Here is a 20,044-nt window from a genome sequence, read left to right on the forward strand (position 1 = left end):
TGAGTCTTAATTTATTGCATTAATTTCATTATTAGAACTATATCCCAAACATAAGCAAAAAAACCTCTCTCAGTATATTATACCAAGTAATAACAGAACATTTTCTTTTCTCAATTCCCAATGATTATAGGTATTATACTACTAAAACTTACTGAAGATTTTTAAAATTGCTTCATTAATCGGGAGACCTAAAGGGATCTCTAATGGGTCACTTAGAAGACTACATGTAGTTACTGACCAATGGTAGATTTTTTTAAGAGGTGTATATTTCCTAGAAAGGAATGAAAAAAGGCAAAGAATCTGCTTCAAATTCAGATTGTGGCCCTTCATCTTTTATAAATGTTTGATACTCAAGCAAAAAAGGCTTAACTCTATTGAGCTAGAACATTTTTTCAATTAAGATAAGTTGTTCATTGCAAACAGTGAGTTTCCAAATACCATTAACAACAACTAGTGGACAGTAACTACTAAGACACTTTAAAACTTGGCAAAAGAACACCGAAATCACTGAATTATAGGGTTGGAAGGGACTGTCAGGTTATCTACTCTAAAACTCTGTTAAGATGCAGGACTTGTTGGGTCCAAACTTTATGGTCCCCTCTTTTAAGCCTTCAGTGAAAGATTCCATGACTTCCCTAGGAAGTTTTTTTTTCTGAGATTTAATCTCAATGTGCTATGCTGCAATTTGAATCCACTGTGACTCGTCTTTCCTGCTGTGGACAGAGAGAACAATTTCTCTTCCTCTTCCATATGCCAGCCTTTCAAGTATTTGGAGACTACTAGAATGTCCCTCCGCCCTTAATCTTCTCTTTTTCAAACTAAACATACTTAGTTCTATAAGCCTTTGCTCAGATGATGAGCAATGAGCTTGTATTCCTTTGCTCTGATCATCGTCATTGCTCATCTCTGGAGCCTTTAGTTTTCTTTACATCTTCTCTATTAAGTGGTGACCAAAATTGGACACAGTACTCCAGCTGAGGCCTAACTAGCACTATGTAGAGCAGTACTAACACCTCCTGTGACTTGCATGCTATACCCCTGTTAATGAAATCCAAAGACCCCCTGTAGAACTCCACCTGAGACCTTCTTCCAGTCTGCGATAACTCAATTAGATTTTTTTGCAGTTATTTAGCCAATTATGTATCCACTTAATGATTGGTCTACTTTGCCCCCATTTCTCCAGCTTACTCATGAGACTGTTGTTTGGGATGTGTAAAAAGCGTAGATGAATGTCCACCACACTCCCCTAACCACCAAATCAGTTTCCTTGTCAAAGAAGGAAATCAAGCTGGTTTGGCATGATTTGTTCTGGGTAAATCCATGCTGGCTGTTGGTGATCACCCATTCATCATCCAGTTATTGATAAATGGAATGCTTTACTCATTGCTCTAGCAGCTTCCCTGTATCACACACAGGCTGACTGGTCTACAGTTCCCCAGTTCTTCCTTTTTAAAAGGTGGTCATGACATTAGCCCTTTTCCAATCTTCCAGGTTATCTCCCGTCAACCATGAGTATGGTGCCAAGATTTCTTCAGTAATTCTTTCAGCACCCTGCTGACTTGATTGATTAGAAGACTCTGCCATATTCTTATCCCAAACTGCATCTCTTCTTTATTACCTATGGTAGGATGTGACCAGATGACTAGTGAAGTTATTTTCTGTGTGAAGATGGGAGCAAAACAGGCAATGAACAGCTAGCTTCACCTGCTTATCATCTGTTACCAGCACACCTTCATGGGCCCAAACCCATCCAGATTTCTTTTTTGCCTATTTGTAGAAAACCTTCTTGCCGTATTTAACATTTTCTGCCAACTGTAAATTGTGTCATTTCCATGTATACATCCATGTGTAGTCACATATCCTTCTTTCCATTTCCTGTATCCATCTCCTTTGGTTTTTAGGTAGCTAAAAAGCTCCTTGTGCAACCACATTGGTTTCCTGGGGCTCTTCTCTTTCCTTTGCTTTAGAACAGCTTGATGTTGAGCCTCAAGTACAGGGGTGGCCAATACTAACCTTCTGAGCTGCGTATGATAATCTTCAGAAATTTGAGACCTGGGTGCACCTGTTGAGTCTAGGGGTTTCTGCTCTGCACTGGAGTGGTGAGGCTTGTAGCTTCTGGCTTATAGGAAGCAACCACTGGGCTTCAACCCTAGTCCTGCTAAAGCTCCTTGCCTCGCCACAAGGCAGAAGCCCCAAGAAAACAGCCCCCAATCTAGCAGGTGGAGAATGAAGTGGCTCCTCTGCAAGATGCACTTTAACTGTGAAAGAGCTGCACAAAGCTCAAGAGCCACGGTTTGGCCATTCTTCCTCTATTATTACATCTTTTAGGAACTGTGCAGGGCTGAAATCCTAATAGAGAAAATTAAGTAGTAATATCTGTATTAGTTTTGTTAGTATATGATATGAGGTGTTGTGAATTATTAAAAAGAAATAATTATTGATTTTTTTATTTTATTTTAGAAGAATTTATTTTTCTGTAAGAAATCTTACTTTTGGAATTATTTTCTGCTTTGTGTGCAAGTGAGGAATTATATTAACAGATGATAGGTGATGCCAGTACCACATGAGCCAGATGGTTAAGAGACAGTGAAGGAGAGGCACCACCCTAATTATCAAAATTGCTCTAAAGGCTGAAGGAGGGCAGATTAACAATCCTAAAGCAAAGGCACATACCCCAAGGCTTAGATAAAGAGTGGAACCACAGACAGAGACGATAACAGCTGCAGAAACTCCCAAATAACTGAAAACACCACAGATTGGGAGTAACCTTGTGGTGCCAGCTACTTGGTAATTAACGACTTCAAAGTTCCCACAGAAGTCTGAGCCTTGCTATGCAACTTACTACTATAAAAGAAAGGCATATTACCCTGAGACTTTGGGTTCCGCTCTGCACTGACAGTTCCTTTTCCTTGTGTGCAGTTTCAGCTGGCCATTGAAATTGACCAACCAACGCTAAGGACTGGTAATTATAAGATTCAGTTGCAGAACCTTTGAAGGTGGTGGGGGGAGATGGTGTGTAAGTAAAGTATACGCTGACTTTAAAGCTTAAATCATACTCTAAAAACACATCATATTGCTGTATCCCCTTGAAAAAGACCCCATAATTCTTACAAGCATATGACCAGCCTCCTTTGACTTCTTTTCTTCCTAAGCGGTCTCTTCATGGGACCTTGACTATTATCTCTCTGAATTGAATGAAATCTGCCTTTTGAAGTCCAGTGCCCTCCTTTCCACTGGATCTTGAATTCTGTCAGATTACAATCACTTTCTTCTAAATTCCCAATCACCATTGCATTCATGACTAATTCATCTCTGTTGGTCAAAACCAGATCCAAAACGGATGACTCTTCCCCTCCCCCATGCTTTTGTTTCCTTGGCTTTCCAAATCAGAAAGCCGTCCTCTACCTATGCTAAGAACTTGCAGAACATATGTTTTGCAGTATTAGTCTTCAAACAGGTATCAGGGAAGTTAAAATCCCCCATTAATACTATCTCATGCTTGTTAGCTAATCTTGTTACAAGCTTGAAGAATAGCTCATCCACTTCCTCTTCTTGATCTGGTGGTCTAAAAGACCCCCGACTACTAACATCACTACTATTCTCTTCATTTTTCATCCTACCCCAGATACTCTGAGTAGGACTGCTGCTCACTTCCTCTTGGCCCTTGGGAGCAAGTATATATACATTCTTGATGTACAGTGCAACAACTCCTTCTTCCCCCACACCTATCTTTCTGGAACAAGGTATCTCTCAATGTTGGTACTCTAATCACAGGAATTGTTCCACCATGTCTCCATAAAGAAAATTATGACCTAATTTGCATTATATACTCTGACTTCCTGTTGGTGTACAGGTTCCTGATATTTCACAGTCTGCTTCTCTAATGTAATTGTTGATTTTAGTCCCTTTTCCAGAATTTAGCGCCATCCCTTTTCTTGAGCCTATATAAACAATGGGAAGATCTTTTATCATCATTCACCATACATCCTTGTCTAACACTCTTCCTAATCACATTAGCCAGACAATGACTGAAAGATGTTAGACTGAAAGACGGAGCTTGGTCCTGCCTTGAGGGCGGGGGGCTGGACTTGATGACCTCTCGAGGTTCCTTTCAGTCCTATGATTCTATGATCTTCATACGGATGGGATGGAGCTCATCCCAGCACAGTAATTCTCTTTCCTGAATTGTCATCTCATTGGGCCAAGAAGCCAAAGCCTTCTCAAGGATCTCACTTGTGCAACCAGGTATGCAAATTGAGAGCCTTTCATCCTGTCAGCAACGGAAACACACAGCTGGGTGGATTTCCTGAACAGTTTAGTAAGTTCTAGATAAAAAGCCAAGGCACACTGGGTACCAAGGGAGTTATGCAACTTTGGGTTAAAAAAATAAAAACGATAGAAAGATGTCCTGATTGGCATGAAAATCTGAAATCACTTTAGGGAAAAAGGCTGCGTGTGGCCTAAGCTGGACCTTGTCCATATAAAAAACGGTATAAGGAGGTTCTGACATCAATGCCTTGAGTTCAGAAACCTTTCTGGCCGATGTGATAGCCACTAGGAAGGCCCCTTTCAGGACAGATAAAAGAGGGAGCATGCTGCTAGAGGCTCAAAAGTTGGTCCCATTAGTTTAGATTAAGGTCCCATTGAGGGACAGGGATGCCTTGTATGGGGATAAAGTTTGTCCACACCCTTCAGGAAACAGCTCACCACTGGATCCATAAACACAGATTGGCCTGCTGAGCCAGGATGGAAGGCTGAGTTAGCCACCAAGTGTACTCTCATCGAAGCTATTGACAACTCTTGATGCTTTAAATGAAGTTGATAGTCCAGAACAAAAGGGTATTCAGCCAGTGGGGCCTCTATTCCTGTTGAAGTGACCAGACCGAAACCTCTTTCATTTGGTAATATAGGTAGCCTGTGTGGAAGGGTTTCTATTGACTAGATAGAAGAATCTCCTTTAGTGCCAATGAGCATGCCATCTCACACACATTTAACCACCAAGCATCCAGGCTGTGAGATGGAGTAACTCCAGACTGGGATGCTGCAGGCGACCATGGTCCTGTGTGAGCAAATCTGGAAACAGGGGTAAAGACCTGTTTTTCCACCGACAGGTCTAGCAGACTGGAGAACTAGTGCATCCTGGGCTATGCTGGGACTTCAACAACCACCGAGGCCTTTTCCTGATATATTCTCAGTAGGATTTTGTGAATGAGGGGAAGTGGCAGGAAAGCATAAAACAGGCTGCCTTTCCATGGCATAAGGAAAGCGTTTGCCAGGGAGTCAGGGCTGTGACTGAGGAAGCAACAAAAACTGTAGCATTTCCTGTTCTAGCAAACTGCAAAGAGGTCTACCTGGGCAGAACCCCACCTCTGGAAAATTAAGCCAGTTATATTGGGACGAAACAAACACTCATGCTTGGAAAGTTGTTAGTAAGCTGCCCGGTATTCTCAGTATGACCATTGTGAGGGTCCTGTTCTGATCCAGGATATTTGCAGGGCAGCAACCACTGTTCCCATCACCTAAATCTTAACCAAAATTCCTCCTCTCCCCTTGCTAGTGACAAAGAGAGAGTTCCTATATGGATGTGTAGGAAAACCCTGAACCAGGACAGAAGAGACTGACTGGTCTCCATCATCATCCTCAACCAAAAAGGATGGGGGAGGTAAGTGGTATTGAAGAGAGATGGGAATAAATTGCTCCTGATACCAAGAGGGGCTGAGTACCTGCAAGCAGTGAAGACTCTGGTTCATCTGCCACCAATAAGTTCTTTGGGTATCTAAATTCTAGTGCTACCAACATAACTGTGTGTTGCTAAACCTACTTTGTACAGAAAATTTAGAATATCCCAAGATAAGTGTCAACAAGATCAGGCTACACAGGGGGAGGTACTGATGGTAAAATTGAGCCCAAAAGCATCAATCTGAATGTTATCTTTGCAATCTCTCATATCTGGTGGTACTGAGACTTGACTGAACCTGTGTTTACTCTTGAAAGAGCTCCAGGGATTTCCAGGATTGCCAGTACCAGAGGAGTCCTTTGCCTCTACAGTATAAGGCGAAGAGGTGCAAGCTTCTGAGACTAGGAAACCAATGTCTTTTAAAAGCAGGCTCCTTATGAATGGTCTCTTCCTGGGCCCTTTCAAACTGATCTCTGAATTCTTTCCCTGTCTGGGGAAAGCTGAGCAGAGGTCAAAGGAGTGCTAGATCTGCACTGAGACTGGTATACAAGGGCAGTTCTGACCTGACTCTCAAGCAGGGCATAAGGAATGCTACATTTTAGTAGCCTCAACTGAGTCTCCCATTTCTTCCTTGATCTAAACTGCAGGGTCACATAGACGTCATATTTCTGAAGGATGTGCACCTCATCACTACAGTGAATCAATGTCAAGTTCATAGCTAGCAGGGACAGCTTTCCAGAAAGGGAAGCACAGTCTGAACCCTGGTGAACCAGGCATGCCCTTCTAAGGAAAGGAAGTCTCTCCAGAGGAAGGACAGAAGAATAAAACAAATCCTTTCAATTTCTGAACTAAGCTAGTTATCAGTTTGTTAGTTAGAGTAAGAGTAAAAACCAGCAAGATTCACTAAAGCTTACTATGACTCCAATGCAACAACTGCAGAATTCCCCCAGCTCTAGTCTCAGGTCAAGGCAGATGAGAAGGAAATAAGAGTAGTTCACCCAGGCAGTCTTCCATAGCCTTGGGGTAAAGTATGAAGGGGGTAGGGTGTGTACACAGGCTAAATTGACACCACTAATTAAAGTCTCCAAATGAAGGCATGTGCAGTGCATCCACAGCTGAAGGAGAACGCTTATATGAACACTACAAAAGAATCAACATTACTGCACCAGAACAATGATTCTCTCAAATTCCAGTGAATTATTCAAAGGCTAACTTGCTGAAGTATTTAAAAAAACCCAACACACTAGTTTTTATTCAAATTCTACAAGGGGCGTATTTATTTTTAATTTAATAACAAGAAAAGCTACGTTTATTAGAGCATATGGAACGAGTACAATCTGTGATGAACACACACACTGAAATGTTACAACCAATTTGGTTAAGAACATTCATGAAGAAATTTACACTGGACCAAAACTTAAGCAGATTAAAAAGAAGGCAGTAGAAAGATTGAAGAAAAGATCTGCCAGATATACTCAAGCACACCATCCACTAAAATATTCAAAGTCAGTTACTGTTGGTCATTGCCTAGTAATTGCATTTTGAATTAAGATTTTTTCCAATTTTATTTCCTCATCTTCATCAAACTAATGTCAGAGGAAATATGCACTTGTACCGCATCTCCATCTTTTATTATTTCTTAATTTTTTTTGTTACAGGTTGGACCTCTCTGGTCCAGCACCCTTAGGATCTGACTGGTCCTGGACAAGGGAGTTTTCCAGACTTGGTAAGGTTTGGGAAGGGGGCCCACCAGCATTCCCGCTGGGCTTCTCTCCCCAGAACTCCTGGCCCACAAGCTGCAGCAGCCCTCCAGGAGCTCCTGATCCCACAAACTGCAGCAGTCCCATTAGAGCTCCCGGCAGACCTGCCACCTTGGATTCCACTGCCTGGAACCCCCCCCTTTCGTTCCCTTACCAGCTGGCTCCACTGCCCCACCAGCTGGCTCCACTCTGAGCTGCCAGCAATCTCTGCCCTTGGAACTCTCGAGTCCTGCAACATCAAAGGTCCAGCCGGACCATAGAGTCCTGGACCATTGAGGTTCAACCTGTACTATCATTTAGACAAACTTAAACAATGAATAGTCTTGCAGCACCTTAAAGACTAACAAAACATGTAAATGGTATCGTGAGTTTTTGTGAGCACAACCCAATTCTTCACGAAAGCTCACGATACCATCTACATGTTTTGTTAGTCTCTCAGGTGGTGAGAGACTATTTGTTTAAGTTTTTCCAGTTACAAACTAACACAGCCATCCCTCCATATCATTAAGACAGTTCAGCAGGTAAGATCAGACCAGTTGTTTTTTGCGCTAAGGTATGCTCAGCTGGGAAGCGGGACTTGCTTTTTTTTGTGAAAAGGTTAAAACAGTTGCTATCAGGCAGAAGCTGAATGTGAGGGGAAAAGAGTACGTGTGCCATGTACTGCTAGAGTTACCAGTCAGCAGATAGCCACACCAGAATTAAAAAAAAAAAGGGGGGGGGGGGGGGGGCTAAATGCTGAAATACTCTGACTTCAGTTTTCCCATCTCTAATTAATTAATGAACTGACACATAAAAACATTTAAATTGTAGTTCAATTTGCAGTTATCCAGCAGCAAACAGAGAGAAAAAAGTAAACAATCTCACCTGTGGAGGAGGTACTGTTATAGGTGCTGGCATGGGAACAGGCATTGGAACAGGTAATGGTTTAGGTATAGGCGACACTGGTTCAGTATGTGTAGTTTCTGCACCTCCGTTTTGGGCTACTTCATTTTCAGATTTCTTAGGAATTCCTTTCCACTCTACAGGAAATAAATGGAAGCCAGGTCAGTTGAAAGAGTATGAATATATAGTCTATCAATTGCTGCTAAGTAAAACCAATGAGAAAATTATGTTGCAAACAATCAGCTAGCAATCTCTATAAACAAACTATATTTAAATGTGTTTCTGAAAATACAACCTGAAAACCACTGTAAGCACAGACTGTACAAGCAGCTGCTAAACATGGCAAGTAAAACTTTTAAAATATTTCTTCCAAACAGTGTTCCCTGCAAGCTGAGCATTTGGGCAGATGCTTGGGAGAAATTCAGGTGCCGGACAACTGATTAGCAGAGTGCCCACAGCCAGCAGCATGTGTTTCTATTAGTGGTGCATATTTGCACTTGCATAGTTGCTCATAAAATTTATTCTGAACATGGATCGAAAAAATTAAAGAGGGAACATTGCTTCCAATGGTCATTTAACAGCTGATGTGATTCAGATCTTTGCATTCAGAACTGCTGTTGCATTTCTGCAAAAAGATTTTGAAGCACATTAACTACTGGAAACAGTAAGATTGATCTGTATCTGTAGTCAGAGGCTGAGTCAGTCATTCCAGGGTTAGACAAAAACAGCTTTTTTCTTCTGATAATAAGTATGTTAGATGCACTAATATTGTACTATTACAGTGTGGTACAACATACTCCTGTGCAAAAACACAAAAAAGAGAAAACACCAGTTAAGCAGCACTTTAGATAAGCATCAACTAGAGCCCGAAACTCATTTTATAATGGAATAAGGACATATGGTGGGAAAGGGGGAGTGAAAGAAGATGCCTCTACTGCCAATCAAGACTTTCATAGAAACAAGGGGGGAGGGGAAGAGACACAAGAGGGATGAGGAAAAACTGCACAGAGAAACAGTCCATGTACAGCAAACTCAAAAGAGAAGAAAAAAGAAAAGAGATTTAGAATGATATTCTTGTTTATAAAAAAAATCAACACTTGTCTGCCACTGACAAATGCTGCACTAAGATGAGATTGAAATAGCGGATGAACAGATACAAAATGCCTGAAATCACTTAATTACTGGAAACAGAAAAACTTGAGTAAACCCAATGTGAAGATTATCTATGATGAATAAGTGTTCATATATTAGCACTCATTTTAAAGTATTCTTCGCTTTTTTTTGTTCATTAAAGTATTTATTTTGGATAAAAATCACCCAGAGTTAACTAAAAATTGGACACAACAATGAAGAATGTTGAAATAGCACAGATCACCCACTGAACTGTCTCATACACATCAATGGTTAAACTATTAAAATCAACAATAGTCTAATGCTCCATATCACCAGTTCACAAAAACAGGTAACTTCCAACTTTAAAATAAGTCTTGGTCACATGTTTGTTTTATGCAAACCACAACAGTTAGCACTAGAAATTCTCATTAGCACTTGTGTTGAGTCATAACTTGGTAATTCACATTAAGTAGCTAGCCACAATATTGATCAGTATTTTCTAATAAATATAAACTTGCATTTTCAGTACACGTGTACATATACAAAAGTCTATGGTTATAGTTTAAGTCAAGACAAGTACAACATTTCTACAGATACAACATTTCTACAGAATCAGTATTAACACATTCGAAAACATAAGAGAATTCTGTGAAAACAAGTCATTCACAGCTTTACTTAAATCAACCCAAAATAATTAATTTGAAAATTTTTTTTTTTAACTGCATATTTTACCTGGGCTAAGAGTTTCATTGTCCAACATTCCTCCTTCACAAAAGCTTTCAAGGTCTTCAGGCTTCACTTTGTCCCACGGTACGTAGGTAACACCTAATTCTACATCCCAATACTGCTTATAGTCTGGTTTAATTCCTTTATTTAAAGCCCATGCAATCTTAAAAGAAAAAGGATCCAGTCAGAGCCCAGCCATATTTCAATTTTTTTGTTCAGTACTCACAAAAACATGCACTTAAAAATTTAACAGCATTCAGCTTCACAACACAAAATAGATCAGGATGTAACAGAAGAATACTGTGTCCAACCAGAGCTGCAGGATAAATTTAGACAAATTATAAATACTGCAATTTAGCCAACTTATCAGGGATAATTCTTCTATATATATTTTGTAAAAGATGATATAAGATTTTATTTGAAATCATACCACATAGTCAGCAATTTGGTTTCATTCAAGACGACAGCACCTTAAATACCACAGAACTCCCAAAAAAGTATACTGGGTAATTGATTTAATAATGATTCAGAAAAAAGAATGCCACTACTGAATCAGCTTCACTTTATTTAGTACTGTATTTTCTTTGAGGGTTTCCCCCACAATGATGAGAACCAACCCATTTCAGGGACCTGGAAGAGGAGAAAGGATCGAAATTTCCAGGAGCTTCCATATACCAAATGCTCATCAATAATCAAACTAAGTAAGGTGCTCGTGTAAGTTACCAAACACCATACTATTTATAATATCGACAAGGAGTCCTGTTGCACCTTATAGACTAACAGATGTATTGGAGCATAAGCTTTCATAGGCAAAGACCCACTTCGTCAGATGCACATTATAATATATTACTTTTAAAGATTACTGCAAGTTTTAAAACCACTGGAATCAATTTTTTTTTCAGAAGGACTACCTTTATGGATTTCTGATTGACTTTGAAGTTGCCTCGGCTCAGTTTTTGTAGGGCACGGTAAGCATCTTGTCTGTGAACCATTACAATATAGGCACATCCTCTAGGCGGGATCATCTGTTACAGAATGCGAGGAACAACATTATTTAGGCTGCTACATTTGATAAAACAAAAGGTAACCAATGTACAATTAAACAGTAGACTGGAACAACTGTATTGCATGTCAGGGAGTAGTTTGAAGGAGTTGAGGGTATAAACAGCTCTAATATGTATTCGTCTATCATTTTAAACTAATATCAAAACAGATATTAATATTTAGCCATCTAAAATTCCCATTTAAAAATAGTGTAGTCTGGTAAACAAGGGAGCAAGTGCTTATGCCACAATAATATTCCATGTGACGGAACATGCTGATGAAAAGTACTCCATCCTGAATGTGGCTGACAATACATAAGCTACCTCCCAAGATCATAGCATCTTTAATGGTTGCAGGAGAAGTGTTCCAATAATACGTTAGCATTTTGTTTTGATTTTTCTAAAAACTGCAAATTGTCACCTTCATCTCTGCTTTCAGTTTACTCTTCAATGGTTTTTAATCAGTAAGAAATATTGATTTTTAAAAATATATATTTTTCTATAGCTTCCTCTAATTAGTTTTGGGAAATTAGAAGCAGCAAAGAGAAACTATAGTCAAATTATGGACTTTTGGGTTTTTTTGTTTTTAAAGTTTCACTGCTAGTACGAACATATGCTATATCAAAAGACACTGCTGTGAGGTAAAAGGAAGTAGGAAGAAAAGTGTAGTAGCAAAATATTACATAACCAAATTTCTGCAATCAAAGGGTTTCTGCACAACCAAACTTAAAACAGGAGAGTAGAAGACACCATCTTCTACTCCTTTGACAAAGCACAGTGCTGGTGATATTGGGTATCCTTCTGGGTTAACCCCAAGAGCAATGGTGCTTTTAAAAGCAAGTCTCTTGTAGCAACTGCTTTGTACTTCCACAAATCTAAGGGTGGCAAGAGTTCAAAAAAGATGGTGGTACAGAGAAAAGGCAAGTGCTGATCTTGGGAATGAAAACTGGAACAAAAAGTTTTTTTTAAAAAAAAATTAGCTCGTTATAAATAAAAGGCCTTTTTATAACTAAAGCATATCATGATCTTTGGTTCTATTTCAATATTTATACTCACATTTATAGATTCAATAGGGCCAAACTCCTCTAAAAGACTTCCAACATCCTGCTGAGTTGTTCTTTTATCTAGTTGTCCAACCCAGAGTGTAGTACTACAAACTAGAAGAAAAATAAAGTCTGACTTTACTATAAACACTTTTACAGTTTTCTTCTGCAATACAAAAGGTTGTGTTAAAATGGCAATTGAAGAGGAACTACTTTTTTTTGGTTAATACTTGAATAAGATACAATAAGTATCTTTTAATACAAACATATTTGAAAGTTCTTTCCTTTTTTCTTACTTGCCAGGAGCTGAATTCAGGGTTCTGTTTGTGCCTCTTAAAACTATGTCACAACCATTGTTAGAATATCTGCATAGATATCAAAATTATAAATACATTCTTAATTGAATTGGAATTTAAGAGACATGAGTTTTAAAATTCATGATAGAAAGGGCAAAAAAATTTTTTTACTGCTGTCAGTTCAGACCTGTGCATTTCTCAACAAATTATGGTGAACAAAACCCAATAGGACAAATATTAACTCTCAATGCTTCAGACTTCAATTGCAGACCAGGGTGGCAGATGCTAGGACAGTGACAATAACATACAGGAAAGATCTTGCTAGCAACGCAGTATCTGGCAGACATAAGATAAAAGGCCTCCATTCCAGCAGATAGGGACAGAGACAAATCAACTAGAATGGATGATAGCTCTTTCGGCCTGGGGCGAAGGCTTCACTGTGGCAGCGCAACCTCCTCCCCAAAAGTGGAGCTGACAGTCCTTGCCCGGGGTTCCCAGGGAGGCTGCCTGCTGCAACGAAGCCACCTCCCCAGGAGCCAGCTGAATCTAACCGATACCATTAGCTGATAAGCTTTAAAGCTTATCAGTTAAACAGTTAATCGTTTAAACTCTAACATCCCTATTCTCGACCAACATTAAATTCAAGCTCTCTTATTTCATCTACTGACTACAGGAACTACTCCATATCCCTAGCAAGTTGCAGAAGAAGCCTCTATAAACACAACGCAAGGTTCAGTATCGTCCTTCAAGCCAATTCAGATTCAGACAGAGCTATAGTGCTGAACACCAGCGAAGAGGAACCAGCTTGCTCAACTTTTTGAGGCTGTCATAACTGTGAGAAACTGAGTAGACAACAAACAAGACTAGGTGCAGACTTGAAAAGGACATGGTATGAATTCATGCCAACAGCTTTGGAATAGGAGGAGAGAAGAATCCCATTATGGTTTGGGATCATTTCTTCCCAAGGGCATCCAGACAGGCCTCAAATCCTAATATGGCACCAAGCCTAACCTAGGCAATCCTTAGCACCAAGTCTGACATGCAGGAGATCCATCCCTTTGTCTGGTTTACTACATGGCCCTAGTATGGGACGAGGCAACAATCCTGGCATAAGCGTGTTACCTTGATCTTTAAGAGGCCCAGTCTTCATCTGAGTAAATGGCAACACTATGAGAAACAAAAACATTTGGCAAAACTGAAAATGCACCTGCAATCTGACAGCATTCTCAACTCCCCCATCTTGAGATCCAGTTTTATTTTTTTCCTCACTCCTTGAAGTTCCTCCTATATTTGATGGAAGAAATCAGAGGAAACTCAAGGTCTCCTGACATCCCAGGCCTAACTCCATCAACAGATGGTGGCGCACATCCATGGTCAAAAGGGAATAGCAACTCTGTCAAATCTAGGACCACCTTAGTACTAAGCTATCAGCAGCACCAATGCAGACAACATAATCTCAAATAGGGTGACTTTCCAGCACAGAGGACTCTATGGTACCAGCACTTATTAAAAATGCATTGTCTCATGCTTCATATCATTCAAAGATTTCAAGGCCAGGCAGGGACCATTGCGATCATCTAGTCCAATCTCCTACATAACAGGCTGTAGGACTTCCCTAAAATAGTTCCTAGAGTATCTCTCTTAGCAAAACATCTGATCTTCTCAGGCATGTTTCTGTAAGTTATTCATTCAAACTAAGACAGCAATAGTTAAAGCAGAAGTCCCCCATCTCCTCTCTCCCCCATCAGTCTGTCATATCAACCAGACAACATGCAATGAGATTGAGTGGGGCAGGCATAACTGTATTTCAAAATATTTGGGTCTACTTAAAATGCTCAGAAGTGATTTTTCACTCATTTATAATTGGTCTACAAGTCTCTCAAACCAAGTTCCATGTATGAAATATCAACTTAAGTAACATTTGTCTGGAATTGTAGTAATTTCTTCAGCCTCCCAGAGTTCACACTGCTAAAAGAAATGTCCTCACCTTCTTGAGTACCTAAGAAATGATGCTACAGTAAGCTGCTTTTCCTCTCAAAGTAAAATGAACAAGAGAGAGTACTCACCGCTTACAGTTTCTGATTTGATTTGAGGAAGGCCTTTTGACCGGCGTTCTCGCTCTTTTTCTCGTTCACGCCTTTCCTGTGACCGAGATCTAGGAGAGTGTCGGCGCCTATCCCGGGATCGGGAACGAGAGCGACGATGACGTGACCTTCGAGACCGAGAGCCAGACCTCGATCGTCTCCTTTTTGGAGATCTAATTTTAAATAAAAATATTAGTATACAATGCTTTGTCTAAACACACAGTATAAATCTCTATGGTCCAGATTTCCATAGTCAGGCAATGTCTGTGGTTCAGTATATCTATGGGTGCTCCCCGGCTAGAGCACTTACAGGGAAAAGCCATCCCTGTGCTCAGCAATTCCTTCCACCCCCTGCCAAATAGCTCCTTTGCAGCACTCAAACCCAGGAAGGGAGGGAACAGGAGACACTTGAGGAAAGTACAGGGTGGCTGCCATGAGGCTCGGTGTGCCCCTGGGACTCTGCACCCTGCCTCTTCTCCTAAGTACCCCCACCTCACTGCCCACTTGCTCAACACCAGCCCCTCTACAGCCGACAGAGTGGAGTTCTGCTGCCGGTGGCAGCAGAGGGGCTAGCACTAACCCCATTCCACCACTGATCCAGCTGATTCGCTGGTTCAAGGCCAGTAATATCCCAACGGTGACAGACAAGAGAGGTACAACGTGTATTTGACTCTTTAGGAGTGAAAATACAACCACATTTTTTAAAATTTTGAACTCAAGCTTCACTATGTGTGCACACTACACATTTACACATAACAGTACATAGTGTATCCCAAGTAAGTATTTATACCAACAGTAAGCTTAAGCAATCAGACATGAAAAAAAGTGTAATATAGATAAAGTAATTTATTATTCTTTCTGAGAATACAGGACAATCATCTTTCAATTTCTGATATTCTCTAGCTCTTTTATGTTACTCTTGTATTATGGCACTAAATCCAATATCTAGTACATCATACAATGTACTTATAGCTGTAAGTGAGGAAAACTTATCTTACAAGATAATGACTAAAATATTAATGCACATTTCAGTGAAAGACAGTAACCTTGCTTTCGTAACGGTTGTTCGAGATTTCAGAAGTCCCTTGGGAGTCACACCTTCATGGCACTGGATATAGGACCCTGCTGACCCACCACCACTTCAGTTCCTTCTTGTGCTTGGGTCTGATAGAGAGGCAGCAAGGTGGTCGTGGAACAGATATGAGCAACAAATCTCAAAGAACAGTTATGGAAGGTAGGTAACTGTCTTTTCTTCTTCAAGTGCTTATTTGTGTCAATTCTAAATAGGTGACTCCCAAGCAGATTGCAGGAGAAGGGGTAAATCGTTGATTCTCGAAAGCACTGCTCTGCCAAATGCTGCATTGCTCCTGACCTGCTGACTGATGGCATAACGAGAGCTGAATGTGTGGACTGATGACCATATTTCGGCCCTGAAAATCTCCTCCACGTGGTCTTGTACCAGGAATGCAGCCAATGAGGATTAAATCCTTGAGAAATGCACTACAGACAGTCCCCGACTTACGCGGATCCAACTTATGTCGGATCCGCAGTTACGAACGCGGCTTTTCTCGCCCCGGAGGACACGGACTGCGGGACCTCGCGGTCCCGCCGCCCATGTACTCCTGGGCGAGAAAAGCTGCTCCGCGCCTCCCTGGTCTGCAGACCAGGAAGACGCGGAGCAAAGCCGTGGAGGGGCTCGGGCAGCCCAGGCGTGCCTGGGCTGTCCCACTGCCGGCTTCCCCCGAGGCTTTGCAAAGCCGCGGCGGGACCACCCCGCAGCCCCAGCCCCTCCGCAGCTTTGCAAACCCGCCGGGTAAGCTGGTGGCGGGACAGCCCAGGCATGCCTGGGCTGTCCCGCTGCAGGCGTGCTCCAAGGCTTTGCTCCCCGTCTCCCTGGTCTGACCAGCAGACCAGGGAGATGGGGAGCAAAGCCTCAGAGCACGCCAGCAGTGGGACAGCGCGGCGCGCCTGGACTCTCCCGCTGCCCGCGAGCTCTGCGGCTTTGCTCCGTGTCTCCCAGGTCAGCAGACCAGGGAGACGGAGCAAAGCTGTGGAGGACTTGGGCGTCCCCACCCGTCTCCCTGGTCTGCTGCGGGGGGAGGGGGTGCAGCTAGTGCCCCCCCCCCGCAGACCAGGCTTTTCTTGCCTACCCCTGGGGTAGAGCAGCGGGGGGCTGCCGGGTTGGTCCCGCAGCGCTGCTCCGGACCAACCCGGCAGCACCCCAGCTGCTCTGCCTCAGGAGTCCTGATTCAACCGCTGCTGGTCAGTTTCAGCAGCGGCTGAATCAGGACGCCTGAGGAAGAGCAGTTGGGGTGCTGCTGGGTTGCTCCAGTAGTGCTGAGGAGCCGCGCTACTGGAGCAACCCAGCAGCACCCCAGCTGCTCTGCCCCAGGCGTCCCCAAGTCAGCCGCTGCTGAAACTGACCAGCGGCTGACTACAGGAAGCCTGAGGCAGAGTTGCTCTGCCCCAGGCTTCCTGGAATCAGCCGCTGATCAGTTTCAGCAGCGGCTGACTTGGGGACGCCTGGGGTTCCTAAGTTGAATCTGTATGTAAGTCAGAACTGGCATCCAGATTCAGCCGCGTTTGAAACTGATCAGTTTCAGCAGCAGCTGACGCCAGTTCCGACTTACATACAGCTTCAACTTAAGAACAAACCTACAGTCCCTATCTTGTACGTAACCCGGGGACTGCCTGTATCAAAGCCAGGGCTGGCACCGTAATGAAGTCATAGAACGTCCAAATGCAGGATGAGATTCATGATGAAATTCTCTGGGACGACACTGGGAGGCCCTTCATCCTGTCCATTATTGTGATAAAAGAAGCTTCAGGGGGTAGCCGAGTTAGTCTGTATAGGATAAACTTAAACAACAAATGGTCTGGTAGCACTTTATTGGCTAACAAAACATGTAGATGGTATCATGAGCTTTTGTGAAGTGGGCTGTAAGTCCACGAAAGCTCATGATACCATCTATATGTTTTGTTAGTCTATAAAGTGCTCTACCAGACCATCTGTGATAAAAGAGTTGGTTTGATTTATGAAACAGTTTTGTACTTTCAATATAGACAGACAATGCCCACCTGACATCTATAGACTAGAGACTTCGCCACCAGCTTTTGGCATGTGGCTTAGGGTAAAAACTCTGTGAAGAAAATGTCCTGGATTGGAACAAACTGTGATACCACTTTGGGAAGAAAAGGCTGGTGAGACTGCAACTGGACCTTGTCCTTATAGATAATTGTGTATGGAGAGTCAGATGTCAAGGCTTTGAACTTTATAGCAGCTTCCTCATTGCTTGAATCCTGCCCTCCTCCCCCAACAGAAACTAACAAGGCTAACCACTACTAAAACACTAATTCTACTCTATTTACAGATGAAACAATAGAAACCACTAGAGGAATGCATGTCAATGCAAGAAAAGAGGCATGCAGCTCCAAAGAGCATCACAGGCCATAAAAAAGTAACTGAAGTAGTGGTGTCTTGCTGGGGCCCTATATGCAGCATCAGGAAGGCGTAACTACATGGCATGCCTGGACTGACCTTATAGGCAGGGCTTGACAATGTATGTAATCTACTCGCGCATGGCGAGTAGATTACAACCCGGAAGAGCCGGGTTCGGAGCTCGGCGAGCTCTGCTTATAGGTACCGCTAAAGAAAAAGCCTTCTGACAGCTGTGCATGTGTGTGCTAACAGCTAGTTGGAATCAACATTAACAAGTACTCAAACAATAATACTTCCATTACACTATGATCTAAAACTAAACAAACATAGGCCAAGCAGGTATTTCAATGGTAACCCTCCAAAAAACCCCAAGGAAAGTGCTGCTCAAGAGTGGCCTTGATAATTTAGTAGGTGGCTTTCAGTCAGTATGGAACTAGTATCTCAGGATTCTGTTAGTACATGTTTTCTTTCTGATAGGCAAAACCTAGTGCCCACCAAAATCTTTCAAGATCCTATGATCTTTTTGTAAAAGTAGGTCTGTCAACTCTGAAATCTTGATCAAATTAAATCAATACATTCAGTCTATACAAGATTCCTCCATTAACTGCAAATGGAGAAGTTATTTTTCACATCTACCAGAGTAGGAGAAATATGACGCTGATGGCTCAGAATGGCTGTCTCATTCCATTCAAGCATTTCAGAGACATGAGTGTATAACTATCACAGCTACCTAATCCTCCCACCTCCCAATTATTGTAGTATATGAGCACTTTACAATCTTTAAATGTATTTATCAACACAAACCTTCCTGTGAGTTAAGGAGATCATTTTACCCATGGAAAAGCGAGGTGTAATGACACTAAAGACTGTCTATACCAGGGAAGTTACTGGCATAGTTATCCATAAACACTTTGGCTGTGTCTAGACTGCATCCCTTTTCCGTAAAAGGGATGCAAATTAGACATATCGCAATTGCAAATGAAGCAGGGATTTAAATCTCCCCCGCTTCATTAGCATAAAAATGGCTGCCCCTTTTTTCCGGCTCGGAGCTTTGCCGGAAAAAAAGCACCAGTCTAGACGCGGATCTTTCGGAAAATAAAGCCTTTTCCGAAAGATCCCTTATTCCTCTTAAAATAATGAATAATTATATTTCGGAAAAGGCTTTATTTTCTGAAAGATCCGCGTCTAGATTGGCACTTTTTTCCGGCAAAGCTCTGAGCCGGAAAAAAGCGGCAGCCATTTTTATGCTGAGGCGGGGGAGATTTAAATCCCCGCTTCATTTGCAATTGCGATATGTCTAATTTGCATCCCTTTTACGGAAAAGGGATGCAGTCTAGACACAACCTTTGTGCATACTCTTATTCCTGAGTAAGTGTGCCCTCATTTTACTAGAGTGGTAAAATTATAGGAATACATTTTCAGTTTTGACAAGTCCTTAATGGATGTGCTCAAGGTCACGCTGGAAGAGCAGGGAACTGAACCCAGTATCACTGCATCCCTGGCTACCACACTAAACTTGGAGCTATACTTCCTCAACCCAAATATTTAGCAAAATAAACTGGCATGCACATATTTTCAATGCTAGAAAAAGTTACATTAACTTACCTTGATGCTGATCTAGATCTTGATTTTCGGTTATCAGAAACATGCCGTTTAACTTCCTGAACACAGGGCTGTTCTACCTCCATATCCTAAAATGTCCCACAAGTTAATATACTGTAATTACTGCAAGTATTAATTATAATTCAGTTTGTAGCTAGACTCAATTAGTCTATTAAACAAGTTGCATTAAATTCATAGATATCTAGAATAAAAATAATTTAAATATATATATATTAGTAGTAATATTAATATTTTTTCACTGGTAAATAAACTGTTAAATCTGTTTTGGACAATATCATATATCCAAATCAATATAATATATTGTACAAAACAGATTTTACAGTTTACCAGTGTAAAAAATATTAAAAAGCACAACACA

At 41.6% G+C, this 20,044-nt stretch overlaps 1 protein-coding gene across 2 annotated transcripts in view; it reads right to left on the reverse strand.

The window, feature by feature from the left end:
- Positions 1-20,044, reverse strand: part of SCAF4 (SR-related CTD associated factor 4) — a 72,521-nt gene that overhangs the window by 17,364 nt on the left and 35,113 nt on the right. For both annotated transcript variants that reach the window (XM_075910686.1, XM_075910691.1), the window contains exons 11-16: positions 19,669-19,754; positions 14,607-14,797; positions 12,258-12,358; positions 11,070-11,183; positions 10,165-10,321; positions 8,302-8,456 (exon numbers count right to left, since the gene is read on the reverse strand). In XM_075910686.1, coding sequence (XP_075766801.1) covers positions 8,302-8,456; positions 10,165-10,321; positions 11,070-11,183; positions 12,258-12,358; positions 14,607-14,797; positions 19,669-19,754 — 804 coding nt within the window. The remainder of the gene's footprint in view (positions 1-8,301; positions 8,457-10,164; positions 10,322-11,069; positions 11,184-12,257; positions 12,359-14,606; positions 14,798-19,668; positions 19,755-20,044) is intronic.

The sequence above is a fragment of the Pelodiscus sinensis genome, chromosome 1 (genome assembly GCF_049634645.1).
Source record: "Pelodiscus sinensis isolate JC-2024 chromosome 1, ASM4963464v1, whole genome shotgun sequence".
In the NCBI taxonomy this organism is placed as follows: Eukaryota; Metazoa; Chordata; order Testudines; family Trionychidae; genus Pelodiscus; species Pelodiscus sinensis.